Here is a 27,729-nt window from a genome sequence, read left to right on the forward strand (position 1 = left end):
TTTACCACACGGCACCAAAAGCACATTTGGTTCATTTTCAGCAGCAAGTGAAACTAAAAGCCTGGCAGACCGTATCCTGCCATCCCAGAGGCAGGATGTGGCTGCACAATGCCCGTGGAGGCACCGGGAGTTTTTTGGTGACCTGCGGTGACGGGGTGGGCAGAGGGTGCAGAAGTCCCGTTCTGCCGCCCGAGGAGGGGAGCGCAGCATCCTCCGGGGGGTGCCGGGGGTAGGGGAGCGCAGCATCCTCCCGGGGTGTGCCCGGGGAGCGGGGAAAGAGGAACATCCTCCCGGGGGGAAAAGCGGAGCATCCTCCCGGGGAGTGCCCGGGGAGCGGGGAAAGAGCAGCATCCTCCCGGGGGGAAAAGCGGAGCATCCTCCGGAGGGTCCCCGGGGAGGGGGAGCTCAGCATCCTCCCGGGGGTTCCCGGGGGCCCCCGGCGCTGCGTGGACCGGCGGGAACGCATGCGTGCGGTGCGGGCTCCCCCCGCCTGTGCCCCCCCGGTCTCGCCTCAGGAAACCGGCTGGCGGCCGCGGGCCGGCGCCGGGGGAGGCGAGGGGTTAACCGGGGTGGGGGCATCCCGGGCCGAGAGGTGTGAATTCCGCCCGCTCTCCCCCCTGCCTCCCTCCCACCCCGTCTCCGCTATAAGAGCGGCCGGCGCGGGCTGGGGGGAGCCACTGCGGCGGCTCCTCCTCGCTGGAAGCCCCGGCGCTTTTGGCTGCCCTTTGAAGTCGGAGAGGGAGAAGGAGGGAGGGAGCGTCTGGGGCCGCCGCTGCTCCGCTCCGCGCCGCCGCCGCCGCTCCCGCCCGGCCCCGGAGCATCGTCCTGCGCTGCCCCGCCGCCGCCAGGTACGGCCCGTCCCGTCCTGTCCTGTCCGTCCCGTCCGTCCCATCCCGGCCCCGCAGGGGTCGCGCCCAGCAGGACCCTTCCCCGCTGCCCGCTCGGTGGAGATGGAGCCCCGCATCCCCTGCCCCGCATCCCCTTCCCCGCATCCCCTGCCCCGCATCCCCTGCCCCGCATCCCGGCCCCGCAGGGGTCGCGCCCAGCAGGACCCTTCCCCGCTGCCCGCTCGGTGGAGATGGAGCCCCGCATCCCCTTCCCCGCATCCCCTGCCCCGCGTCCCGGCCCCGCATCCCCTGCCCCGCGTCCCTGCCCCGCGTCCCTGCCCCGCATCCCGGCCCCACATCCCCTCCCCGCATCCCCTCCCCGCATCCCGGCCCCGCATCCCTCCCCTCATCCCCTCCCGCCGCCCGTGCGGGGCTGTCCCGGTACCGGCTCCGCGATGCTGCTCGGCCGCATCCCTCCCCCCTTTTCTTAATTTTCCCTTCATTGAAGCGCAGCCCCGAGCGCCTGTAGGATAAACTCCGGGCGCGCTCTGGTATTGGCTTCGAGTCAGGAGTGTCTGGGAGCCTTAATGAGAACCAAGTGTAAGGCAAGGCTCAGCCACCTGTCCGCGGGATCCCCGGCCAAGCGCTCCGGGCTCCCATTAATCAATGGATCTGCCTCTTGGAAAGTCTCTTTAGCATGCTGCACCTCTCCCCCAGGGCGACTGCAGAGCGGATTTGGGGACCTGGAAGCCCTCTGGTGATTTTTTTAAAGCCAGACAGCAAAGCGGGGCTGGTATTGCCGGCAATTCTGTGATTTCAAAACCGCTACAAAAACCTTTGCAAGGAGAAAAAAAACCACCAAAAATGAGTAGGAAAGAAGCTCTTTATATTGCAGGTCTGCAGTCCTGCCCTCTCTCCCCGGGAGCAGCACCTCTCCCACCCCCCTGCTTCCCAAAGATACTGCTTTTCAAGGGAAATTAGCTTAGGGGAGGATATTTTTTGTCTTTCTTCTTCCTTGCAGACATGAGCTGCTTTGATTGCCTGGAAGCATGATTTCCTGAAACCTGCTCCTTTCTGGCTCTTGCAGGGAGGTTCACAATAAAACGTATTGTGGTTTAGAGCTGGGTTTTATTTAAGAAAATGCCATTCTGGGTTATTCTCTTTCATGAGGCAGATGGAGAAGGAGATGAAAGGCTGACACTTGGGATACTTCATTTCTGCTCTTTAATTGTGGGTCGTGTCTTTTCTGTAAGAACAGGCGTCTTCCCTGGGAACCGAGGGGAATTGGAGTGGAATAAATGAAAAAAAGGGGGAATAATGGCTGTTAATTGCATTTTTTTGCTGTTGTTTTTGAAGCTTTTCACCTCATTCTTCCAGGAGCAGTCCTGTAAATGGGGGTATTTAAATGCACCTTAAATGCTTTTATAGATCCAGGAGCACTTCTGTGTAAGCCAGGCTCTGTTCCAAGGCAGGCTTGGAGCGCTGTCAGGTGCAGCCACTGCAAACCAGTGCAAAGTTGTGGTTTGACAGATAAAAACCGAGCTGGGAAGCGAACCTGGGTCATGTTAATGGTTCTGTTAATTAAGTCAAACCTGAGGCTCGAGTCCCTGCAGTCCCTGGAGGTCGGTGTCACCGAGCTGAGCGGGAATGCTGGAGCAGAGCTGTGGAACCCAGGCACAGCAGCTGCTGCTGGTGGGGCTGGGTGGGAGCTGTGCTCAGTGCAGTGTTTGGTTGCTTTTTAGGATGAAGATATCCAAGTGGAGGTGGAGCAGCATCTCCATCAGTGCTCAGCTGCAGCTGAAAGTGACCCTGGCCCTTCTTCTTGTGGGCAACGTTGTCTTTGTTATAGCTCAGGTAAGGGATCAGGTTTTGGGGGGGTCTCTGGGCTCTAAAACGCTCTGGTGTCTGGAATGGGAACCCCCTGTGCTTGCAGAGCTGCTCTGTGCATGCACCAGGCCTCCAAAAATTGTGAGGGCTTCTGGCTTGCCTTCTCTCTGTGGTCTGGGCTTAACCTAAGTTGTACCTCCATGGCCAAGAGCATTCACAGAGCATTTCAAGGACTCTGAAGGGCCATGCCCTGCTGTCATCCTTGCTCCCTGGAGTTTTAATTTACTTTGCATGCAATATTTGCAGCTCCTTTGCCCTCTGATGCATGGTCACAAGAGGGGGTGGGAGGTAGGGGTGTCAGGGACCCCCCTGAAGTGCCCAACCTGTGCTTGCAGGCAGAGCACACAGGCCCCTGCACCCTGCTGGCACCCCCTGGCACCCACTGGCCTCCTCTGCTGCTGCAGAATAGTTTTGCAAGGGTTTGTTGAAGCTTCCAGTGGAGCTTTCAGCTGCAGCTGGCTCTCCAGCTCACTGAATTCTCTGTGGAGCAAGAGTCAGAGAGCACCAAACGTCTCGGAGAGTTTAGGGTTGTTTGGGAGCTCGGTTTTGCCAACAGAGCGAAACAATGAGAATTTCCTTTCCTGAGGAATCCCAAATATTGCCACTTCATTCCAATTTTGTAATGAAAACACAATTACAAGAATGCAGGGATGGAAACCTCAGGCTTGACCTCAGCTGGAGAAGGCAATGCCTGGGTCGAGCGGGGCAGGCTGGGGGAGGAGGGGTGGCCTCAGTGTCCCCACACAGGCTCTGAGGTTTGGATGTGACTCCTGCTCCTCTTCCCTCCCCCGTGCTCCCAGCAGGACCTGGCACAGACGTCCAACAGCCTGGAGGAGGGCTCAGATGTCACTGCTTACTGGTGGGGAGAGTGGACCAAGTGGACAGCGTGCACCAGGACCTGTGGGGGAGGTGTCAAATCCCAGGAGAGGCACTGCCTGAGGCAGAGGTACAGCACCCATGGGCCGGGCAGGGGGTCACCCATGGGCCGGGCAGGGGGTCACCCATGGGCCGGGCAGGGGTCACCCATGGCCTGAGGAGGTTTGGCTGACCCCAAAGGCCACCACTCAGGGAGAAGCACTGGTGGGGATGTGTGTGGCACTGGTGGAGGTGTGTGTGGCACTGGTGGAGGTGTGTGTGGCACTGGTGGAGGTGTGCGTGGCACTGGTGGGGGCGTGCGTGGCACTGGTGGGGGCGTGCGTGGCACTGGTGGGGGTGTGTCTGGCACTGGTGGGGGTGTGTCTGGCACTGGTGGGGGTGTGTCTGGCACTGGTGGGGGTGTGCGTGGCACTGGTGGGGGTGTGCCTGGCAGTGGTGGGGATGTGCCTGGCAGTGGTGGGGATGTGCCTGGCAGTGGTGGGGATGTGCCTGGCACTGGTGGGGATGTGCGTGGCACTGGTGGGGGTGTGTCTGGCAAACACTGCTTGAGCAGGAGGTTATTCCTGAGCTTTGGGCATCCCTGCCGGGGCACCAGCTGAGTGATTCCTGTGCTGGCCCTGCAGTTTCTCCAGCAGGGGTTGGTGCAGAGGGGCAGCACAGACTGAGCCTGTTCTCGAGGCTTTGGGGCACAGCAGCGGGGACCCCCTGGTGCAGGGCTGGTTGAACCCACTGGTTCCATCTGCTTTGTGCCTGGCTCTGCCCTCTCTGCTCAGTGTGGTTGCCAAAAGCCACTTTGTAAACCTTGTCCCCAGGCCCTCATCCCAGATACCTCCTGGAATAATTGATGATGCAGGTGACAAAGCCACAGAGACCTTTGGTGCCAGCTCCAGGGAGGCTGACAGATCTCTGTGTGGCCCTGCTGTGTGGACACTGACCTTACAGAGTTAGAGAGCAAATATATTTAAACAAGGGAAAATGATTTCTGCCCCTTGTCTAACCACCATTTCTTTATTCAGAAGGAAGTCAGCAAGTGGGCTGGCCAATAAAACTTGCACTGGAACATCCAAAAGATACCAGCTCTGCAAAGTCCAAGTAAGGATATCCTTTGTCTTGCTGGGTGTGGAAAGCCATGAACGGCATTTCTGGGTCCCTTGGAGAGGGGACACCGTCTGCCCTGTAGCTGTCACCCTGGTACCCCTCCAAGCAGCTGGGGGTTCCCTTTGATTCCCATCACCAGAGTCTGTGCTTTGGGCATTTTGCCATAAAAACCAGAGAGTGGCTCTGGCAACAATTCCCAGGGGGTTCCTGCAGTGGGGGGAGGAGGAGGAGGAGGAGGAGGAGGATGTGGGCCTGGCTGGGGAAGGTGATGGAAACACTCCTTGCAGCTGGCGGTGATGTGCCAGAAACCTTTCCCGCCCTTTGTTTCCATCAGGATGTTAATGTATCCCATTCTAGGAGTGCCCTGTGAACGGAAGGAGCTTTCGAGAGGAGCAGTGCTCATCATTTAACTCCCATGTGTATAATGGCAGGACGCATCAATGGAAACCTTTATATCCTGGTAACAAGACATTCTTTGTGTGTTTCATAATGCTCAGCCAAATATTTTGATAGTTATGATGCTACAGCCCGCAGGAAGGCTCCTCCTCTGCTGTTTTAAAGTGGTTTTTCGAGAGGCACAATCAGCTGTCTCCCGAGTTCAAAGGCTTGTTTGGCAGCTGCAGGGTAGCTTGAAAATTAAATAACAACATGAATTCGTGTCTGTAGGCTGTGTTGGTCACAGCTCCTGGGGACCAGGGGCTGCAGGAGGATGTGAGAGCAGGGGGTGATGGGCTGTGCTGGCAGGGACAGTCAGGATCACCCAGACAAGTGTCCTTTGAGCCAGGGCCATTGCTGGCTGTGCTGTTTTCAGCGATTTTTGGTCTGTCCCACACCCTCTGTGTGCTCTGTCAAATGTCACCGAGGTGCAGCCAGTCACTTTGGTCATCTGGGGTGAGCAAGGACTGCAGAAACAACTTGGGACTCAGAAACCGAGATTTTATTGAGCTTTTAGGCACTGAACTCCCATCAAAATCAAGCATTAAACAAGCTGTGGATGAGCTTTAGAGCTGCTGGGAAGCCAGGACCCTTCTCCTGAGGAGGCTCCTGAAATCAGATTCTTCAAATTCACATTTGGATTCCTAAAAATAGAGATGGGATCAACTGCAACTTTGTTTTAGGGGGGTCTCTGTACATACCCAAGAACAATTATCTCCATCAGCTCAATTTCCCTGTGTACCAAGCCCCTGGCTCTCATGGCAGGGTCAGCATGGTAGAATTTAGTCCATGACCTATTTCTCCTTGGTGGCTTTTGTCCCTTGAAGGTGACAATTTCCTTAAGCACACTTGCTGTTCAAGCTGACTCACCAGGGACCTTGCAGGGGTTGTTTTGTGTTTGAGCAGGCGTTCCTGTGGCTCCTGGGGCATTTGCAGCAGAATATTTTGACACTGATGCTGCCTTGCTTGGGTGTGCAGGCCAGTGGGTCTCTGATTGCTCAGGAGCTGGTGGAGACAGACACTTGGCATCGGGGTTCTGATGCAAATATGAGTTTGTCATCTGCTTCCTGTGGATATTATAAAATGTGGGATCACTGTGCTGGTGGGTGCTGCCAGCCAGTTGTTGTCTGCAGAAAGCAAAGGGGGAATTAAGTCCACCTTGGGTGAATATTTATAGAAAAGTTATAGATTATAAAATGCTGAGTTGCTATGGTTTCGAATATAGTCTCACACGTGTATTTCCAGCAATATATCTGTGAATTTAGCCCAGGTGTGATGTGTGGCTATGTGAAAATGCATGTTTTTGTGTAATGTACGAGTCCTTGCACAAAGCAGAGCTGAGGGCTGCTGCTGGTGATGCCCCTGGCACCCCCAGGGCATCTCTTCCTGCCAGGCTGTCACACTGTCCAAGTGCCATCTCCTGTCTATCCCAAAACACAAGAGATGGCAGCTTCTGAGCTCTCACTGCTCCGCAGTCGTGCTGCTGCTGTTTAGCTTGGCAGAGATTCACTGCCTTGGGTAGGATGAAAGTTGTGGTGTTTCTGCTGTTTTTGAATCTCTCTTTATATCCTTTCCCCTCAGATGACTATGTTCACATTTCTAGCAAGCCCTGTGACCTTCATTGCACCACTGTGGATGGTCAGAGACAGTTAATGGTTCAGGCCAGGGATGGAACATCCTGCAAATACACGGATTTCCGAGGGGTTTGCGTGTCTGGAAAATGTGAGGTTGTTAAACATTATAGCAAAAATATTGTTTGTAGCATTCAGAGGATCGCAATGGGAGCGACGTTTGCCTGACCCTCAGTGCTCTGTCTGTGCATTTTTTAGCCCATTGGCTGCGATGGCATTCTCTTCTCCACCCACACCTTGGATAAATGTGGAGTTTGCCAAGGAGATGGGAGCAGCTGCACCCACGTAACCGGCAGCTACCGGAAAGGAAATTCTCATCTTGGTAAGGCTTTGGGGACCCAGGGCTTGACTTGAGAGGGCTGGGTTTAAAATGGACTCATTTTTTTGGTAAATTGCTATCAGGTCTTACCAACTGCCCAGCTGCAGGTTTTTTTTCCCACGTGTTTTATGCGTGTTAATGCTGCTTGTGAATTGGGGCAGAGAAAACCTTCTTTAAAAAAACAAACAAACAACAAACCAGGAAATTTGCGTGGTGTTTGTCAGAAACCAGAGGTCTCTGATGATGAGTGGTGCAACAGGGTTATGCAAGAAGCTGGTATCTATTTTAGTCTTTTTTAGTCATTTTGCCAAAAACAGGACACTCATGACCCAGTAAGACTAGAAATAAACGATCTGTAATAACAGGAAGCAACAATATCTTGAAAGACCAGGATTTCAAAAATTGGTGTGATGTAAAGTGGCTGAACCTACATGTCCTAAATATAACAACCTAATTCAGGAATTGTGATTAATGCTCTCTGAGATGGAGCAAGCTGCAGGAACTTCAGTGTTTGTGGGAGGGCTTGTCCTGTTCCATCTCTTGTCTGGTGCTAAGCAAAGGGGAGTCAGAGGAGAAACCAGCTTCCATCTCCTGCTGGGATTTTGGGAACACTGGCTAGCACAGGGATCAATACTGAGCCACACAACTGCTTCTCTAGCAAATAAAACCATCTGCAGATGTATTTTCTTACACCAATTTAGACAAACATGATATTTCTGCATGTAAGAATTCAATCCTTTCCCCCCTTGGATGTGTTTTCCCTCCATAAACCGGGACACACAATTCACACATTTTTCTTTTCTATTATCAACAAGCTCCTGTTTGCAGCCTAAAACACGAAAGGTTGGGGCTTTTTAACCCACAGCTCAATAAAATGCGTGTCCAGGCCAGCGTGTGTGACAGGGTTTCTCTCAGATCACTGCTCACAAAGATCCCTTCATTAACCCGAGGTTTCCCCTAGGCTATTCCCTGGTAACGCACATTCCCGCCGGAGCGAGGGATATCCAGATAGTGGAACGGAAAAAGTCTGCAGATGTTCTGGGTGTGTATAACCCCTTGGTACTTCCCTGGGATGCATGCTATGCCGGCTAATGCTTTTTCCAGTGAGGAGCTGGATGTAGTTTTGTCACAGGATCACAGAATATCCTGAGTAACTGGAAGGGACTCACGAGGATCAGCGAGTCTGTTTGTTGCAGACTCGAGTTGAATCCGTAGGCAATGTGAATCCAACTGTGTTGTCCAAGCCAGGGTGTTGCTCCTCGCTGCAGTCCGAGCACCTGGAGTGTGTTTGTCGACACTTTTGACTGCTTTAAAGCAGGAAATGTTGGTGGATATTGGTGGGATTTCAGCGGGGTGTGACAGGCGCCCTGGTGCTGGATCACAGATGGCTGAGTGACTTCACCTCTCCCGTGATCCCCTTAAAATTCCCCTGCCTGGGGAATGTGCAATGGCAACAGCACCAAGGGGATGTGACCTACATGTGGCCTTGCTGGAGTGGTGGTGACCACACACCCATCTCAGGGGGAGGTGACAGAGCTGCTCAGGAGCAGTGTGGAAAAATCCAGACTTGCCAAAGGGAAGGGAAGCACATTTGCTGCCTCAGAGGCTCGTGGCCTCTGGAAGGTTCTGTCCCATCTCTGGGTGTGTTCAAGGATGGGATTTTGAGCAGCTTGGTCCAGTGGAAGGTGTCCTTGCCTATGGCAGGAGTGAGATCAGCTCCAAGGTCCCTTCCAATACAAATTCTAGGATGATTCCATGAATGAAAAAGCTTTGATGTGGGCTAGCTTGGGGTGACCTGTTTTGGGCCACTGCTGGCCCAGGTGGCATCAGCTCCTGCCCTTGGCAGTGCTCTCTGCAGAGCTGGGGCTGTTCAAGGTCCCTGCTGGGCTGGTGCCAAGGGGGTGACAGGAGCCAGGGATGAGTGTGAGCCACACTCCCAGGGGTTTGCAGTGTGGGGGGACACCTGGCCCAGGACTCTGCAATGCACCCTCGCAGGGTGTGTGTTGCAAACAGGTGACCAATGTGTTGCCATGTAGGAGAATCTGGTGTTATTGCTGTGACACTGATTTTACCCCCTGAATGAAGCATCCAGAGCTTTGCCCTTGCATGTCACAGCCCTGACTGTTCCCTCTCCTTTGAAGCTGTGGCTGATGAAGCTGGGTACTACTTCTTCAATGGGAATTATAAAGTGGACAGCCCAAAGAACTTCAACATTGCAGGCACGGTGTTCAAGTACCGCCGGCCCATGGATGTGTACGAGACCGGCATCGAGTACATCGTTGCCCAGGGACCCACAAATCAAGGGCTGAACATAATGGTGAGCTTTGACTCCTCAGGTTCTTGTGATGGGGAAGAGAAAATCCACCTTGGACCGAGGAGGGGTGAGCCTGGGAGCAGAGTCCTGCCATGGTTTCACATGAGGTGGGGAGAGGGAGCAGTGACTCTGCCCAAATCCTTACCCAACCCTATTGTACTTGTGTCGGTGCTCTTGTGTTCAGGCAGGGCTGTGAGGGGTGAATGTGAGCTTGGTAACTCCTGTCTGCAGGGAGAAGATGCCTCAGACACTGCGAGGGGATTTCTCTTCTGCTCTTTGGCATTTTTATCCAAGTTACCTGGCAGGAGAAGCAAAAATAAGAAACTGGGCCAGAGAGCTTAGACAAGTGCATAAACCTTAAACCCCAATTCTTTCTCGAAAGCAAACCATGTAAAACCAGGTATTTGGAGAAAAGCCCCTAATTTTCTTCTGGGCAGCCAGCCAGGGCCCAGCTCTGACATCCTGCATGTAGCCCCAGGCTCCTCTGGCAGGGGAAGGGATGGTTGCTTGGGTGCTTAAAAAGCATTAGACCAACTGTGAGGTTGTCTAAGCTGGGAGTCCCAGCCCCAGTGGGATGTGGCAGCTGCAGGGGAGGGTGTGCTCCTCAGAAATTCATAAAAAATGTCTTTGCAAGTGATGGTGTTGAGAAGTGGCTGCCTCAAGCAGTGGTCACTCCATGGCCAAGGAGGAAGTGTGACCTGTGGCTCCTGAGCTGGGCTTAATCCCCACTCAGGCAGCGCTGCCAAATAACCCTTGGAAAATGGTGCTGGGCTCCAGCAGGAAGAAGTTGGCACTGTGAAGGAAAACAGGCCGGAAAAAGCAAAACAGATGCTCCCAAACTGTCAGGTCCAAGATGAATCCCATGCCTCGTGTGCCACAAACTCCCTGCACCTGCTAACAACCTGATTTCTTTGCTAGGTCTGGAATCAGAATGGCAAGAACCCATCCATCACGTTTGAATACACTCTCCTGAGGAAGCCACACTCCAAAAGTCTGCAGCCCATCTACTACACCTTCTCTGAGTCGGAGAGCGAGGAGAGCCGGGAGTTCGATGGAGAGGTGCCACTGGGCTTCATCCAGCACAATGCAACCTATTTTGGGAAAATCTCCAGGGAAAGGATAGACTTGGAGAACCAGGTGTTTGGAAGGCAGGACACGGAGGAAGATTTAAACTTGAGCAAAGGTCAGGAAACCAATGAGGTCTATGAAAGAGCAGAAACAATTGACTGTGAGCCAAAACTGAAGGGCAAACAACCCCAAGGTAAGGAGGAGACTTGGGCCTCACCGTTCTGCTTCTCAGAGCTCTTGTTGAGAAATGCTCTGTTTCTACCTCTGGTGGTTCTGCTGGTTTGTGTTTTGGAAACCTCGGAAAGTTCTTTAAAACATCTCTGCTCACAAATCCTCTTTGCCCTTCAGATTCTGGTTTCTGGTGGGGGCGTGTGGGGGGTGGACACCGGGTGAGATCTCCCCGCTGGTGCCCTGCTGTGCTTTGCCTCATGCCAAGGACAGGAGGGAGCCCTGGGTGCACAAAACTCCCCCTCACAACATCTCCCATCACCTTCCACCCCTCCAAAGCCCCCAGCAACCCCTTCCCATTGGAGTCCCTGGGGCATCCTGTCCCCAAAGTGCCTGGAGTGCCTTCCCAGCATGGCTGCATGGGCTGTGGGGCTGGGAGGGCACCTTCCTTCCGCCTCTGCTATCGCTTTGGGCAGTGCTGGCGGGTGCTGAGCTCCCCTCTGGCCACACCATAGTGGGATAAACCTTCCCTTAAGGTGCACCCCCTTGAGAACCCCATGAGGCTCCCCCTCCCCAGAACCCCCTTTCCCCCCCTGTGGCTGCTCAGGCTCCGGCGCGTCCCCGCTGCTCCGGGCTGCTTTCCCCTCCCAGCCTCCGTGCACTTTGTGGTTGTCACTGTGGTTTCCCCCCTGTTGGCTCCAATCTAGATTCAAACGTAACCAGGTCTACTTACCAGACAGACCATGACGAGGGAGACCCCGAGCCCAGGCCGGGCTCCAGGGAGTTCCTTCTGGAGAACGCCATCACGGACAAGCTGCTGGGCAAGGCCTCGGACTCCAAGGAGCTGCTGCTCAACGTGACCACCAACAGCATCTTCTCCCAGGGGGACCCGACCAACTCGGTGGGGTCACCCATGGACAGCCTCTACGTGGACTACGAGGATGGAGACAGCCTCTCCAGCTTCTCAGCCAACAGCACCTACATGGAGCTGAGCAAAGGCACCAACACCTCTGCAGAGACGCCCTTCTCCAACGCCACCGCCACCATGAGCAGCCCCCCGGGGAACAGAACCCACAAAGCAAGGTAGGAGACGTGCCTTTAATCACAGTTAATCACAATTTGTCGCTGTTCTCAGCTCCTGACAGCCCTGTGCTCAGTGCATGGTTTAAATCTCTTGGGGAGCAGGAGGTAAGTGGGGGTGGGATGGTGAGAATGTTCTGTTGGGAGTTGATTTGGAAGGAAGGGCCAGAGGTTTGGGAGCAGGAAGTCATGAGAGTGTTTAAGTAAGAGGAAAATTCAATGTCCCCCTCAGTGGGCGCATCAGGAAGTCCATGCTGATGTTTGTCAGCTGGGGCCTTGCTCTGTGCTGTCACAGAGCCATGGCCACAAAGAAGCCTCTTCCTTTTGCCTCCTCCTGACGTCCTGCTCCCTTTCCCCAGCCCCTTCCTCCGAGTTCTGATGCAGCAGAAGTTGGTCCTGGCCCCTTTTCACCCACCCTGTTGAGTGCCACCCACGACCCTCCTCACTTGGGATGGCAGGAATATGCTTCCAGCAGCTCCCAGGCACGGCCCTGCCACCAGGAGCTGCACTGCAGGTCCTGCAGGGACAGCCTGCATTTGTTGCCTCAGCAGCTCAGGGAGTCACAGCTCGGACAGGAATATCCAGAGCTCTGCAGCAGCAGCTCACTGATTGATACTGGGACCATCACACCTTTAGATGGCTGGTCTGAGTGGAAGGTTTACCTTTACCTCCCCAGGTTCTTTACCTGGGGAGGTAAAGAAAGGGTTAATGTAGCCTCAGCAGCAGGTTTTGCTCTGGGGAAGGGTGGAAGGAACTCTTGGGGTACGTGCTGATCCCCAAACCTGCATCTATCAGATTTTGAGAAGCCCCAGGGCTCTCAGCAGCCTTGATTCCCAGCCCAGAACCCATTCCCAGAGTGGGCACATAGAGACTGAGACGAGGCCAGGGCAGCAATTATCCCTCCAATTAACCCTCCAATTATCCATCCTTCATGGTCAGCCAGATGTGAGAGCACTCCCTGGGCAGCCTGAGCTCAAACTGGGGCCTTGGGAGTACCCAGGTCCCAGAGCCAGGCTGGATTTGGGTCCCACTGTGCATCCCCAAGGCAGCCCAGCCTCCTGCCAGCCTCCTCCTGGACTGTAGAACACAGGATAAGATGCTGAACTTGGGGAGATGCAAAGCCCTGAGCAGATGCTCCCTCTGGTTAGAGTTAGCTGGGTTTACCCACAGCTTCCACTACGTTATGCTAAAGACAGTCATGCTAAAGAAAACGGCCCTGCAGCCGAGGGGATCAACAAACTTCTTAATGATAAGAACATGAAAACGTTGCCAAGGGCATGAATCTATCATCTCTCCTCGTGGCTTGGCTTGGGAGAGCTGCCTTCAGCTGCCAAAGCAAGCATTTCATCCGTCCTCTGACAGAGAGGGCAGCACCTTCAGCTCCCCTCACCTGCCCTGGGGCAAGGAAGGGGCTGCCCTGCCCCTTGGGGCTTCCCTGGGCCCCTTTGCACTCCTGTGTCCCCTCAGCTGCCACCCTGTGCCCCAAAACTCTGCCCCAGCAGCTGTGAAATGGGGGCAGTGCTTTCCTCCCCCCAGGGAACACAGGGAGCTTTAGACCTCAGAGCAGCTTGGCTTTTACAATCACAGAACACTGTGGCTCCAGTGCAGCTTTTTGGGGGCTAAAAAGCTCCTTGCACTGTCCCTGGAGTGATTTAAATCCCTTCAGGGGTCTCACCCAGCACTGATATTTTTTCCCACCTGTTCTTCCCTTGGTTTTGTCCTGCAATGTCCCCTCTTCTGCTCCCTGTCTCTCTCTGGAACAAAGTACAAACTTTTCAGATTAAACACTGATATCCAGACTGGCTTTGCACCAGCCAAAAGGCTGAGAGATGCTCAGGTCCCTTCTGGCTCCATCCTTTGCTGGTGGGGGGCTGAAAGCCCAGGGTAGGCAGGCTGGGAGACAAAAAGAAGAGGGAGGAAGAGAAGAAGGCAACAAAACAACTTCACCTCACCTCCAGAGGGTGGGATGGGATGTGTCAGCACAGCCTGGTTGTTCCCAGGCCTTTATTGCTTCCCCCAGTTTTAATTTGTTTCCTCAAGCCCAGTTGCTGCTGTAACTCTGATCACTAACCTGCATCTCCAGGGTGGGAACGAGGGATGAGGAGCTCCAGCTCAGCCCTGGGGTCAGGACTGCTGCTCCTGCTGGCAGCAGCACGGTGGGATAAAGCCCACCCTGACACTGGGATGTGTGGTTTGGGGTGTCATGGGCTGGAGCTCTGGGGATTGGGGTTGTCCCACCAGGAGGGAGGGGGCTGGAGGGACAGGGATGGGACACAAGGAAATCTCTTGTTCTGGAGTGAGGCAGAGTGAGGGATTCCCATCCTTGGGAAAGGGCAGGGCCCTCTGTGCCCAGTCTGTTATTGGGGTCAGCCCAGTTCTGAGTACAGGAGCTTGGACTTGAGACCTCCCAAATCCTTCCCAGGATCAGTTTGGGATGGATTGTGGTTTTTTGTTCCTTTTCATTCCCTGTCAGTGAACAAAGAAGGGAAGCTGAGCTCTCTCATTCCCTGTCCGTGTGGGGCAGTGGTTAGAGGTGGAGGAGTTTATTTCTTACTGAATGTGGATGGAGGTACCCAGTTACAGGAGCACCTTGCACCAGTGTGGGATGTCCTCTTTCCTCTCTGGAAACAAATCGAGCTGGGATGGATGGGTTGGTGGCTCTTGTGCTGCTTTTCCTCTCCTGGAACAGCTAAAAAACCTTTCTGGGGTGTGCTGGGACAGATCCAGGCACCCTCTATGGCAGTGTGCAGCCAGGGCTGGGACTGCAACAGGAGCCACGAGTTCACCCCTTTGCTTAGAAACAAAAACAGAAATAAAACACAGAAATGGGAGCCAGGGACTGTGGATGCTGATCTGGGGAGTTTGTGTGCGTTTGTCTGTGTTATTCCTCCACTATGGGAACTGTTTTGGGAGAAGGGGCAGCCCAGGACTCAGTTAATGGTGAGGGATTGGTGCTAATTTTTGGTGCTGTATCTTGCTTGAAAAGCAGATTAAAAGCTTGGGAAGCAAATGCGTGACTTTATTATTTAGCTGATAATAGAGGAAAATGAAAATAAAAGAGAAAATGGCCCCAGTTTTGTTGGACAATGGGCTGCTGTCTGCATTTAGAGGAGAACAAAGTGACAGCTTTGTCTTTGCTGGAAATGAGCTGAAAGCTGCCCTGTGCCCAAATGTCTGATTCCTCTGGAAAGATCTCGTCCCTGGGACCTTGTCATGCATAGAAGCTCTTTCTTCAGGACCACATACACTAAAGGGACACTGCTGAAAGATTCACTGTCCTCAGATGTGGCATAAAGCTGATTTTAAAGATTTTCTCCCTTTAAAGAGCAGTCCTGGTCACAGGAGAACTCAGTGTTTGCTTTCATGCCTTGGAGGGTAGGATATAGACTGGAGGATCTGGGTAACATTTCCAGGCAAATTAAAGTACAAAAAGCAGATCCTGACTGTGTTTTAACAAGTGTCATTTGTGAGCCCTCTCCTGGCTGGGTGGCAGCTGGTGGCACAAGGCTGGGATCAGGAGCTGGTGTGGGTCCCCAGGCAGAGCTGCTGTGGCAGATAAAACACTATTTATAGCGAGCTGAGGTTGTTATTTTTCCACCAAAATAAAATAAAAAATAGTCACATTCATTTCAATTCCATTTCAAACGCAGGAAGCGACCACTTGCCAAACTGACAGAGGCAAAATCAACAGGGAAAATGAGATTGTTGTTGTTTCAAATCCTTCTGGAGGCTCAGTGCTGGTGGTGGAAGGAGGGTGGGTCAGAAAGGAAATGGCTGGATTCTCAACAGTGTCCTTTTAAAAGTTGATTTGATAGGCTGGACCTCAACTTTTTTCTTACAAACAACTAAATAGGGCAATTCCAGAGCTTCTGCTGCCTAGAAATCATACAAGCTGCATATCCTGCCAGGCCAGAGACAACTGGATGTGAGGATACCACCTTGTACACTATTCCAGTGTAGCTGTTTCAAGGGTTTGGACAAAGGTATGAGGACAGAACCGAAGCCTTTTGTTGTAAAGGTGCAGTATCCCGGAGGTGTTCCCCTCCCAGCAAGGGAGTTCTTGCTTGGATAAATTGTTTTTTCTCACACCAGGCTGACTCTGTTACTACTCTCCCCGTGGCATTTTGTGTTTGAGCACAGTGTGGATCTGAGAGAAGCAAATTCCCCACCCGACAGCCAGCGAAACAAATCAGGCCAAAAGCAGAGTGGCAAAATCAGCGGGGTGAGATCAGAAACTCCTGTGCTGGCTTTTGGAGATTGGAGCAGCCAAAATCTCTGCTGCACTGGGCAGCATGAGTGGGTTTTCCCAGCCCTGGAGACACAGGGGAGGAGATACTGCACCTTTAGTCACTGTGTGCCGAGGGCCAGGTGTATTTGAGCAGAAAATGCAAACTTTGTTAAATTCTGAACTGTTTCTACTTGTGGGTATTTTTATCCCATTCTCTCTATTTCTAGACAGTGGAAGCTCTGCCTCTAACCGGGCTGGGGATTCTACTTGGGGCTCAGGACAGGTATGTTGTGAAACTAAAACAAATTAAAAAATTGATTCAAACGAACGAACCTCCCAAAAAATCAGAACAACCAAACCCAACCAAAGCCAAACCGAGCACATCCCCTCCCAAACCCGAACCCAACCGAACTGCAGCCAGATGTGTGTGTCTGTCGTGGGCTGTCACTGCTCGCCTTGTAAATGCCTTTTGTTTTTGTTTTGTTTCTTTTTCTTTCTTTTTTTTTTTTGTTTTGTTTTCTTTTTTTTTGTTTTGTTTTGTTTTGTTTTCTTTTTTTTGTTTTGTTTTGTTTTTTGTTTTTTGGTTTTTTTTGGTTTTTTTGTTTGCTTATTTCTAGAAACAGATTGAAGTTAAGAAAGGGCCAAGGTGTGAGTGCTGCTGACATGTACAGGTGGAAGCTTTCCTCCCATGAACCCTGCAGCTCTACATGCACCACAGGTAGTTATAAGAAGCAGCCAAACTCTGCACAACCTGCTGAAATCACCTGGTGTGAGTCCATTTTTCATCTGTTAGGGATGGGAAGGAGCTGGAGATGTTGAGGGGATCTCAACTCTTGAGATCAGCATGACCCCAGCTCTGCTGTGCCCGGTGCAAAGGTGGGGAGAGGAGCTGGGGGCTGAGCATGTGAGACCCACCGACCTCCCAGGTGTGCTGAGGACCAGGATTTGGTGCCCAGCGTGTCCATCACCCCTCCAAACCTCCCTTTGGGAAGCTCTGAGCACTGCCTTCACTTCCCACCACTTTGTGTCCCCCCTGAGGCTCAGCAGGATCCCCAAACCTGTGCTGAGCCTCCTTTTTTTTTTTCCCCTTCCTCACCTTTTTGACAGCTTCAAGGGATTTGAAAAGCTCAGCTGCTTCCCTGCAGAGAGAAATTTTAAAGATTGTTCTGCTCTGGCAGGAAACACAATAGCATTTGGCTTTTTGATTATGTTTTGCTTCTCCCACTCCTTCTACCCTGGAGCCTGAGCTCGGCTGCGAGGGTGTAAATCTGGAACAGCGACAGAGATGCCAGGGATATCGAAACTGAGCCTCTATTCTTCAGGCAGAAATTCCCTCTTTTTGCATAAATTCCCCCCTTTTTGCCCCCTGAAAAGCTCCAAGGCACCTGATCTCCTCCCTCACCCCTTGGTTAGGGGGTCCTGTCGATCCCTTGGGATGAATCAGGCATGTGGGTTGTGCACTTCTCTGTGCTGCCCCTGAAATTATCCAGATCCCGCAGTGCTTCTGGAATTAAAAAGAAGGAAAGGAGTGGGAGAGAGGAGTTTGCAATCTCAGTGACATCTCTTAAAAGAGCAAATGCAAGGATTTTACATTTTAAACATTTGTTCTTATCCAGCAGCCTCATGCCTGCAGCAGGAGCTTTGCAAGCTGCCCCTTTCCCCAAGATCCTGTCATTCACATGTTCTGGGACATTTTTGACTTTTTTGATCCCCTCTGAACAAATTTCTCCCTTGGCTGGGCCAGCCTGCTCTGCCCTGGTTTGCAGCAAGCCAAGAGAGGTTTAACTCAAATTTCTCCTTCCTCGCTGCCTTTTCTCACTGACATATCGCAGAGAGGCAAGGCCGTGTCAAGAGCTGTAGATCTTTTTTTAGTTTCATGTAAACCATATGTTCCCCAGAGCTGCAATTCTTGTTACCTGTAGCCAGAGCAGCCTCCTGGTCCCCAGCCAGGTCCCAGAGTGGACTTCCCAACATTTACTCTGGCACGGGAGGCTGCAGGGGAAAAGGTCTCGCTCTGCTGGCACCGGCTGCTGCTGCTTTGGAGGGGGAGCAGGAGGGGCAGGGCCTTCCTTGCCAAAGCTCCAGGATCTCTGTCTTGCCCTGGAGGTCTGGATGCACCTGGAGAACACCTGGTGTAAAGGGGGTGTAAAGCACAGGGCGAGTGGGGGGATTGAGTGGGTTGGGGGCAGTTTGCTGTCACCTCCACCCGCCAGCCTGGCAGGGTGGGAGCTGCCAAGCAGACCTGTGGCCCTGAGTATTTCCTATAAAAACCTGTTAGCCATACATTGGTGTTGGTGGCAAGCCCTGGCAGGGGTGGCCATGCCCTCCTCTGAGCTGGCCAAACTCAGCCACACTGCTCAGACTGGCGGGGTGGCCACGGTGACATTCCCTCTCCCAGCACCACCCATCCCACGGGGCAGAGAGCCCAGCAGGAGGGAGTTTTGAGAAACTCAGCTAAAACCACAAAAACAACAACAACAACAGCAGAGAGTTTGGGTGTCCAACTCACCCAGCACCCTGCTGTGTGTGTGTTCTCTCCGAGCCCAGGAGTGATGTCCACGTACGCCATGTGTGTGCGCTATGACGGCATCGAGGTGGACGATTCCTACTGCGATGCCATGACCCGCCCCGAGCCCATCCACGAGTTCTGTGCTGGGAGGGAGTGCCAGCCAAGGTACCGCCTGCACAGGGCACTCCTGGAGTCTCTGTGCTTTCTCTGCCCTGCTTGTCCTTGGGGGAGGGTTGCTGTGGGTTTGGGGGGGCAGCAGGGGTGGCCCTTGGCATCCCCAGCCCTCCTCTCTTCATTCCATCCGGGAAGCAGCAAGAATTTCCTCCTGAGTGCTTAGCTCAAGCTGCCAGGTTAAAACTTCCATAAATCCTGGCAGAGTTGGCACGTGGGGCTCCCAGCAAGTCCAGCAGTGCAGATTCATCCTGCCCTGCCTGGCACATGGAGAACGTGTGAGTGAGCTGGGTGGAGGGGCTGGGCTTGCAAACTGTGCCACAAACCCAGCCCTGAGATCCCTTCAGCATCCCAAACACCACTGGGGGTTGTTTGTGTTGGAGAAAGAGCCGGTGTGGAGTGGAGCTTGTGCTGGAATTCCTTTGGAAAGTTTTCCTTCTGATGTGGCTCTTGATCCAAACAGTGACCACAGTCTGGAGCCAGGCTGTCCAGCTCCGGACAACTCCAGTGCTGGTGTGGAGGGTGGGAGGTTTGCAGGTCACAGAGGGTTTGGGCAGGACAGACCCGTGTCTGGCAGAGGGAGGGGATTGTCCCACTCTGGTCTGTGCTGGAGCAGCCTCTCCTCGAGTCCTGTGTGAAGCTTTGGGTGCCACCACAGGAGGCAGTGACAAGGGAAGGCTGTGGAGGTGGTGAAGGGTGTAGAGGGGCCATACAAGGAGCAGCTGAGCTCACTTGGCTTGTCCAGCCTGGAGGAGACTGAGGAGAGGCTGCATTGCACCCTACAAGTTCCTCAAAGGGATCACAGAGGGGCAGCACTGATCTCTCCTCTCCAGTGACCAATGCCAGGACCCAGGGAATGGCTGGAGCTGTGTCAGGGAGGGTTAGGTTGGACATCAGGGAAAGATTTCCTCTCCAGAGGGTGCTGGGCACTGCCCAGGCTCCCCAGGGCAGAGGCTGCCAGAGCTCCAGGAGTGTTTGGACAAAGTTCCCAGGCACAGGGTGGGGTTGTTGGGGTGTCTGTGATGGACTCGATGAGCCCTGTGGGTCCCTTCCACCTCAGGGCATTCTGTTCCATGGCTGTGACGGTGTCAGACTACGGGAGCAGTAAAAGGAGGAGTAAATCCAGGGATCCACACCCTGGGATGGTGTGAACAGGGCAGAGCAAGAGCCCGGTGCTGCCAGGGACCAGGGATGGCTCCTGGAGAGTGCTCAGGTGGCTGTGAGGGAGGACAGGTAGGACATGGAGTAGAAGATCTCCTGGAAACTCTCGTGTTAGGGCTGAGAGCCAGGGCAGGCTGCAACTGAGGCAAGAAAACTGCAGGGAGGTGAAAGGCTGCAGGTGCTGCTGCAGGGAATGCACCCACCCTGCGGGCACCACGGGGACTGGAATCTCTGTTTGCCATTATTTAAAACAAGCATTAGGGCACTTTTTGTGCCTAGATTCTCCCACTAGTCTTTCCTGAAGCTGTCCCTCCTCATGGCTGTGCTGTTCCAGCTTCAGGGGCTTGCACTGTGAGGGAGAAGAGCTGCTCTGTGATTTACCAGTGACTTCAACTGGGGAGCACTGGGAGCTCGTGGGGTGGCCACCAGCACTTGGGCAGACAGGAAGGTGCTTGGGCTGGCAAGGCTTTTCAAAGAAAAAATGTTAATTTTGCATGATCTGGATGGGGAAGACCTTTGTTTCATTTCCCTTCTGAAGTCAGGTGACACCTCTAAATGACATTTCTAAATGAGTGACATCTTCCTACGGCTGCTTGTTGTGCCTGGAGTCCCACGTGGGCTGTGAAGCCTGGGGACAGCCCAGGACTGGTGCTCTTCTGCTCAGAGAATGGCAGCAGTGGGGACCTGGGGGTCACCCACATCCAGAGGAGCTGGGAATTCTGATCCATCCAGATCTTTAGCTCATTATTTAATTGGTATAATATCACTGTAGTGTAAAAAATTTGACCTTTTATGTTTTTTTCCTCGGATTGCAAGCTGCTCCTCTCTTGTCAGGACAGAGGTGGCAGGGGACAGTAAAGGACAGGCAGTGCTTGGAGCAGATGCCAGCCTGTCACATGTGCTCAGCAGAGCCAGACTGACAGTGGGACAGGAACGTGTGTCCCACAGGGGCTGGGGCAGCTCTGTGTGACATTACTGCTGGCATCTGCAGGGTGATGAGCGGCGTGTCCCCTCCGTACTTCATCTGAGCAGGCAAAAAGGAGAGGTCAAACACGGGCTAAAATCCTGATGGAGAAACGTGGTGGCAGAGCCTGCGGTGACAAACGCTCGCGTGTCACCGAGGACACTGGGCCAGGCCCTGCCGTGCCACCCTTCCTCCTGACAAGCTGGTGTCAGCTTCAGGCATGAGCTGGGGTCTGCAGGGTGAGCCCAACATATGCTGGGGCTTCCCATCCCTTGGGAAAAGCTCTCATGTGTTGGCAGCTCACTCACTGCAGCCGGGGGCAGGCAGGGTTTTCCCGTGGGTGATGTGATGGATTTCTGCGTGGGGCCAGAGTGGTTTTAGCCCCCACAAAGAGGCATCACACTCTGAGGGTCGACCAGAAATGGCTTAAAAATAATTAGCGAGATCAGGTGTGCTTTGAAAAAGCAAAAAGGTTTTAATTAAAGAGAATATAGCAAACTATACAAAAGATCAAGAGCTGGGCACAGTGCAGGGAGGTCCCTTGCACCTGCTAAGGCACCCCAAAAATGCCTCGAGATTCCCCATGCTCTCTCTTAAGCAGTCAACGATCTAGGAGGGTTTTTTTGCAAGCTGCCCAATAGAAAATAGCTACATTTCTTGAGAAACAGCTGAAGAGACCAACAAGCCCTTTTTTCCTAGCACTAGGCCAACTATGGTGAGGACAGCATAGAACTTTCTAGTTCACCTTCCTTGTGAGTTCAGAGTGAAGCCTCCACTCTTTTCCTAGTGTGGAAATGTGTGTTTAAGAGTGGAGGTGCAGTGCAGCAGCGGCAGGCTGTGCTCTGTGCCCAGGTGGGAGACCAGCAGCTGGAGCGAGTGCTCGCGGACCTGCGGCGAGGGGTACCAGTTCCGCATCGTGCGCTGCTGGAAGATGATCTCGCCGGGCTTCGACAGCTCCGTGTACAGCGACCTGTGCGAGTCCGCCGACATCGCCCGGCCCGACGAGCGCAAGGTCTGCAAGAACCCTGCCTGCGGGCCCCAGTGGGAGATGTCCGAGTGGTCAGAGGTGAGTCCTGCTGGGAATTCAGCGCTCCTGCTTGGGATTCTCCCCTTTTTTCAGTTTGTCGCCATCTGTGGAGTCCCTGCGACCCCTTGACTCCATACCCGGGGTTTGGCCTTGGCAGGACACACTTTGAATCCCCGCCCAGCCTGAGAGAGAGAACTCTGCACACCATGGTCTGCCTCAGTGTCCCCCCTTCCCAGTGCCCCTGGCCTTTTGGTTTCTCCTTTCCCCTGTGTCTCCACTGAGGGTGTGACCCCGGTGACCGGTCCTGTTTTCTCTATAGGTCACTGACCTCTCCTGCCCCTTGTACTGCCCCCCGTCTCAAGGTCTTTGGCTGCTGAAGCTCATATTTAATCCTGAGGCTGGCACATGATCTCCCTCTTGCTCTGGATTCTCCTTTGGCTCCTGGAAATAAGCCTGGCTGGAACTGGTCTAGTGCTAGGGCCTTCTTGCCTCTCCTTACTGAGCTAGCCTAGTGGCGTGTGTGGATGTGTGAGCTTGACTGCTTCCCCTGAGTTTCCCCAAGCAGCTTTTCCACAGGAGAGGCTCATTGGGGTTTAGGCTTCAGCTCCACTCCCAAAGAGCAGGACACAACACCCATCCACAGCCATCCACTGTGGCAGTGAGGCAGGATGCAGAAATTCTGCCACCTCCTCAAAGCTTCTCCTCCAGAAACCCTCAGGGTAGTGCAGGACAAACAGACATCTGTTTGACCAATCAATAGGATTGAGTAGCAGCCACTTTAGTGTTTACATTAAGCTGCAGTTGTAGATTCTAAGGTGCTTTTCACTCTTTCAGGCACCATCTCATTGCCCAGCTTGCCTTGTCCACAAGGCAGGACATTCCTCAGGACATCTCATTGGTCAGGGTCCATCATCACTTGGTGCCTCCTTTATCCAGGTTTAGCATTTTTGGTGGACAGTTTCTCAGGCTCTTAGTTCTAATTTTAGCCTTGTTTTCCTCACTAACCTTGACAAATTCCTGAGAGCTCTGACAAAAGCTGCAGGTGGCTCGATGAGTTTTCTCACACACGCTTTGGCTGGTAAACAGAATGCCCTAAGTTTTGCAAACACATTGCTGCAGAGCAGGACACAGGAGCAGCCGTGTCAATCCATGCACACACACACACTCAGTGGAGGAAAGACAGCACGGGCCTTTTGTGTGATATATTCCTGCAGAGGTTTATTCCAGCATGCCAAAGGGATCAGGGACAAGGAGACTCAGACCATGTGGTGCTCGGTGGTTAAATAGGGGTCAGGAACCAATGGTCTGAGAGCACAAGGGCAGGACAAAGGGCAGCAACCCATAGAGAGATGAACGATTGGGGTGGGCAGGGTTAATCGGCCCATGGGGGAAGCAATCCAAGGCAGACTGGCAGTAGTTCCACAGGGCACCATGAGGGAAGCCCTCTCTTTCAGCCCAGGCAGGGAAACTCTGTGGTGCACTCTTCCAGGGCAAAGCCTGGGAGTTTCCCTGGGGGGATTTTATGGTTCCCACAACCCACAGCCTCTCAGGATACACTGGTTGCAGTCGCTGCATGTGGATCAAGGTGCAGCAATGTTTTCCCCCTAAAATGAAGCTCTGGCTCCCCTTTAGGATGGGAGGCCACTGCCACTGGTCACTCACAAGTGAATTACATCCCTATAAACCTCCAGTTCCCCTGCACCACGTGCAGAATGAAACTTTTCCCTAGCTGTGCCCTAAGCCAGTGCCCGAAGCCACTGGGAGGTGGTTTGGGGAGACACAGTGCTGCCCCTGTTCCAGCTCACTGGTTTGCCTGGGAAAACCTGTGGAGAGGGTTTGAATGCCCCTGAATCCCTTTCCAAGCACAGACAGCGCTCCAGCACATCCCTTACAAACACAAACCCACAGAAACAACCAAACCAGTGCTGCTTCCTCGGGGTGCCTCTTCCCAAATCAAGCACAGACCTCATCTAAGCAAGAGCAGATGAGCTCTGAGCCGAGCTGTCCGTGGGTGCCAACCTGCCCCATGGTTTGCATCACGAGGAATATGACTCTTCCTCCTGGGAAGCTCCCAAAAAACTCTTCTTAGTCATAATTTAAACATCTCCATTCCCCTGCAAGCTGGTGTGTATCATTTCCCTGGAGCTGGCGGAGGGGCTGGTGCATTCCCTGGTGGTGCAGGATGTTTTGACTTTCCCAGCTGGTAGAGAGGAGCTCCCTGAGCACGTGCTGGAGCGTTATTTAGTCCGGCGTAGCAAACTGGAGTGGTTTATTTTACAGAAATCTGCATTCTCCTCCAGCATTTGTCAGGGACAGATTGCTTGAGACAGTGCTGGAGTAGATTGTTCTTAGCCAGCAGCAAAGCTAATCTCCTTTGGATCCCATCAGAGGTGGGGTGCCAAGTTGGCTGGGGAAATAGGCATTAAAAAAAGCACATTTCAGGGCTCTGAGGATTAACATCTCGGCACGCTGCGTCTGGGCCCTGTGCTGTTGACACTTTTCCCTGCTTTACGTTATGCATGGAGCAAATGTAATGTGTATGTGAGACTGTAGTAACTCAACTCCAGTTCTAAATAATGTCACTGGGCTGAGCAGTGCCAAATTTATCCGCAGCACAGAAATCTCGGTTGTGCAGTCAGGGGTGAAAACATTCTCCAAAGAGGTGGAAAGGAGCTGGCTGTTCCTGGGAAGGAGGCGAGGGAGATCTCACCCTGTCTCCAAGTGACAGCTAAAACTGCTCAGCTCTGAGCAGGCATCCCCGGAGCCTTGGGTTTCCCCCTCTGGCATCACCAGCCCCGGGCCAGGACGCAGCCTCCTGCTGAAGCTGTTCATGGGGGTCGGGGAAATAATTTGGGTTTTTTCAGTGCGTGCTTTGAGTGTTTTATGTCAAAGCATGGGGGAAAAGCCCACCCCAGAGGGCGGCAGCCGTCGGGAGCCCCGGGTGACGCCGTGTCCCTGTCCCCTCCCGGCAGTGCTCGGCGCGCTGCGGGGAGCGCAGCGTGGTCACCAGGGACATCCGCTGCTCGGAGGAGGAGCGGCTCTGCGACGCCAGCGCCCGGCCCCTGGCCGAGAAGAACTGCACGGGCCCGCCGTGTGACCGGCAGTGGACAGTGTCCGACTGGGGACCGGTGAGAGCCCGCGGTGGCAGCCACAGTGGCCAGCGTGCCCTGCCACAGGCTGGCCCGTCCCTGGCGCTGGGGGTTTCGGGATTGGGCTCATCGTGCCCGGCAGGTCCCAGCTCCAACAAACCCGCAGGCAGCCTGTGCTGGGAGCTGACTCCCAAATAATTCCACTCCTCCCTGTCACCTCTGCCAGTGCTGTCACCCTGAGTCACCCTGACTGGCCACCCTGGCTTGGGCTCTGGGGTGATCCAGTGTCCCAGTGGGTCCTGCTGCATCCCCCTGGGCTCCAGCCTTGTGGGGGATGTGGTACAGCAGGGGTTAAACCCTGAGAGACCTGGCTGAGGGCCTTAGTGGGTGTCAAAATCCTCTTGTCTGTCTGCTGCACAGCATTCCTTGGCAATGCTGATGCTCCATGCCCAGAAATTGAACCTTTTAACTAAACTATTTTCCTTTTTCATTTTTCCCTGTTCCCCCTTTCTCTTTTTCCTCTTTCCCCTTTACCTTTTCTCTTTCCTCCTTTCCTCCCTTTCCCTATTTTTCTTTCCTCCTTATTTTCTATTCTCTTTTGCTCTTTTTTTCCCCCACCCCCCGGCTTTTTCCCTTCCTGCACAATTCTGCTCCAGAGACCCCCTCCATCCCAAGCTATTTTTACCCAGGTTTTTGATACATTCACATCAGCTAAAAATAAGCAGTTTCCATGGCAGCAGCAGTGCTAGGAAACACCGAGAGTCTCTGCAAGAGCAACCACGGGAGCACCGGGGAGCTCCGGCTGCTCCGGGCACTCGGGGCTGAATATTTGCAATTTCCTTGGTCCCCTTTGCCTTGGCCTCTTTGGGGTTCCCTGCTCATGGTGTTCCCCTTTTGCCAGCCCTGAGAGATGCTGGGTGTTGGGGCTGTGGTCCTGGCACAGAGAAATTATGGATGGCCCATCCCTGGAAGTGTCCCAGGCCAGGCTGGGTGGGCTTGGAGCAGCCTGGGATAGTGGAAGGTGTCCCTGCCCATGGCAGGGGGTTGGAACAAGATCATTTTTAAGGTCCCTCCCAACCCAAACCAGCCTGTGATTCCATGATGATGAAAGAAAGGATCCACTGAGCTTCCCTGTGGCTAAACCGAGCTCCAAAAACCCCTCTGAAATTTGGGGCCGGCGGCTGTGGGGAGGCAGCTGAGCCCTGTGAGGGGGCTCTGTCCCTGCCGTGGGACAGCTCAGGGCCGGCTCCCCGTGGCGCTGAGTGCCCGCTGTGGTTGCAGTGCAGCGGCGGCTGCGGGCAGGGCAGGATGATCCGGCACGTGTACTGCAAAACCAGCGACGGGCGCGTGGTGCCCGAGTCCCAGTGCAACCTGGACACCAAGCCCCTGGCCATCCACCCCTGCGGGGACAAGAACTGCCCCTCGCACTGGCTGGCGCAGGACTGGGAGCGGGTAAGTGCAGCCCCCCGTGCTTTGGGGTGCCCTCAGAGGGGCCGGGATTGGGGGCTGTGTGAGGGTCTCAGGTGGTCGTGCTCGTTGACCCCCCAGTGCAACACCACGTGCGGCCGGGGCGTGAAGAAGAGGATCGTGCTGTGCCTGGAGATCGTCAACGGCAAGATCAAGACCCGCGGCGCCGCCGACTGTGACGTGGCCAAGAAGCCCGTGGAGGAGAGCACGTGCTTCGAGAGGCCCTGCTTCAAGTGGTACACCACGCCCTGGTCCGAGGTGAGCCACGACAAGGGCGCTGCCCTGTTCTCGTGGGAAACTGAGGCACAGGCAGCGCTCAGAATCTTGTGCCTGCAGGCCCTGGGTTTGAAATGGACACAGGGTTTGGATTGAGACTGCAGAAAAGGCTTCCGGACTTGGAGATCTGTAGTGAGCAATGTGGGTTTGTGGTTTAGGAAGAAGCACAAGTTAAGTTAGACACTAGAAGGTTTTGGAGTTTGAAGTTTAGGTATAGAACTAGTTATAAAGCTAAATAAGAAGTTTAAGGTGTAGTGATGCAGGATTGTGTGTTGTTATACGATTGGGTAAAAAACTCCGCATTGCAGCAAAAACGTTTAAGACAATTTAATTAGCGATTGGTGTAAAGACATAAACAACTCTGTGGCAGGAGTTTATTGGCTAATTAACCTTTAAAAGACCTTGTAACCTGTGGTCTTCCACTGACCACAGCCTACTGTGAAGACGTTCTCACTCCTTCACAAGACTCCAGCAATAAATCATGTTTTCAAATGCCTCTCAGTGGTCCCACCTGTCTCAATAATCCCGATATGTTGTAATAAATAAGCAGACAGGACTCACTTTTCCCATTCAGAAAAGCCAAATCTTTATTCACAAAGCTCATATTTATAGGAAATATCAGAAGGCACCGTGTTAAAACTTAATTGGTCAGCAGCACAGTGAAACTCAGTTCATTGGTCGGTGAGGGCTGTTGTTTATGTCTATCAAATCTTGTCTCTCTAGATATGTTTACATATTTTCTTCACTGGTTCTCACGGGACAGATTCATTGTTTATGCAGGTGCAAACTTGTTTTTCTCCCTAAGAATAGGTTGTTGTGCTCATTCTTATAATTCTTATCATTTTGCTTGATGGGAACTTACGAGCTACCCTGGGTGTTTTAACTGCACTGGCAGCTCAGGGCAGAGATCCTGCCCTGCCATGGTGCAGCTGGAGCTGTCAGGAAGAACAGGACTGAGAGGGGGTTTTTGGGGCCAGCTGAAGATTTTTTTGTTGTTGTTATTTTTGCCCTGGTGCCTGGGAGTGTGACTGGGGATGTGCTGCCCCATGGGATGCTCCATCACCCTGTACAACCCCAAAGTCAGCCAGGGTTCAGTGGCCAAGAGTCCAAGACAAGCGAGCTTGGGCTTCCTGC

At 53.6% G+C, this 27,729-nt stretch overlaps 1 protein-coding gene across 8 annotated transcripts in view; it reads left to right on the plus strand.

Moving 5' to 3' along the window:
* Positions 1-610: 610 nt before the first annotated feature.
* Positions 611-27,729, plus strand: part of ADAMTSL2 (ADAMTS like 2) — a 29,778-nt gene continuing 2,659 nt past the window's right edge. Inside the window, exons 1-17 of one of the 8 annotated variants that reach the window (XR_010081950.1) lie at positions 611-848; positions 2,570-2,681; positions 3,515-3,660; positions 4,607-4,682; positions 5,046-5,148; positions 6,705-6,850; positions 6,953-7,076; positions 8,035-8,115; positions 9,215-9,390; positions 10,306-10,648; positions 11,331-11,706; positions 16,549-16,649; positions 18,479-18,605; positions 21,589-21,802; positions 24,736-24,891; positions 26,139-26,304; positions 26,401-26,577. Coding sequence is in view for 7 of the 8 variants with exons in the window: in XM_063409282.1 (XP_063265352.1) it covers positions 2,571-2,681; positions 3,515-3,660; positions 4,607-4,682; positions 5,046-5,148; positions 6,705-6,850; positions 6,953-7,076; positions 8,035-8,115; positions 9,215-9,390; positions 10,306-10,648; positions 11,331-11,706; positions 16,549-16,649; positions 18,479-18,605; positions 21,589-21,802; positions 24,736-24,891; positions 26,134-26,304; positions 26,401-26,577 (2,628 nt within the window). In the remaining variant the exon portion in view is untranslated. Of the gene's footprint in view, positions 849-2,569; positions 2,682-3,514; positions 3,661-4,606; positions 4,683-5,045; positions 5,149-6,704; positions 6,851-6,952; positions 7,077-8,034; positions 8,116-9,214; positions 9,391-10,305; positions 10,649-11,330; positions 11,707-16,548; positions 16,650-18,478; positions 18,606-21,588; positions 21,803-24,735; positions 24,892-26,133; positions 26,305-26,400; positions 26,578-27,729 lie in introns of those variants that run through there. The other 7 variants (XM_063409282.1, XM_063409284.1, XM_063409285.1 and 4 more) reach the window with 7 other exon arrangements.

Source organism: Prinia subflava, chromosome 12, assembly GCF_021018805.1.
Source record: "Prinia subflava isolate CZ2003 ecotype Zambia chromosome 12, Cam_Psub_1.2, whole genome shotgun sequence".
Classification (NCBI taxonomy): domain Eukaryota; kingdom Metazoa; phylum Chordata; class Aves; order Passeriformes; family Cisticolidae; genus Prinia; species Prinia subflava.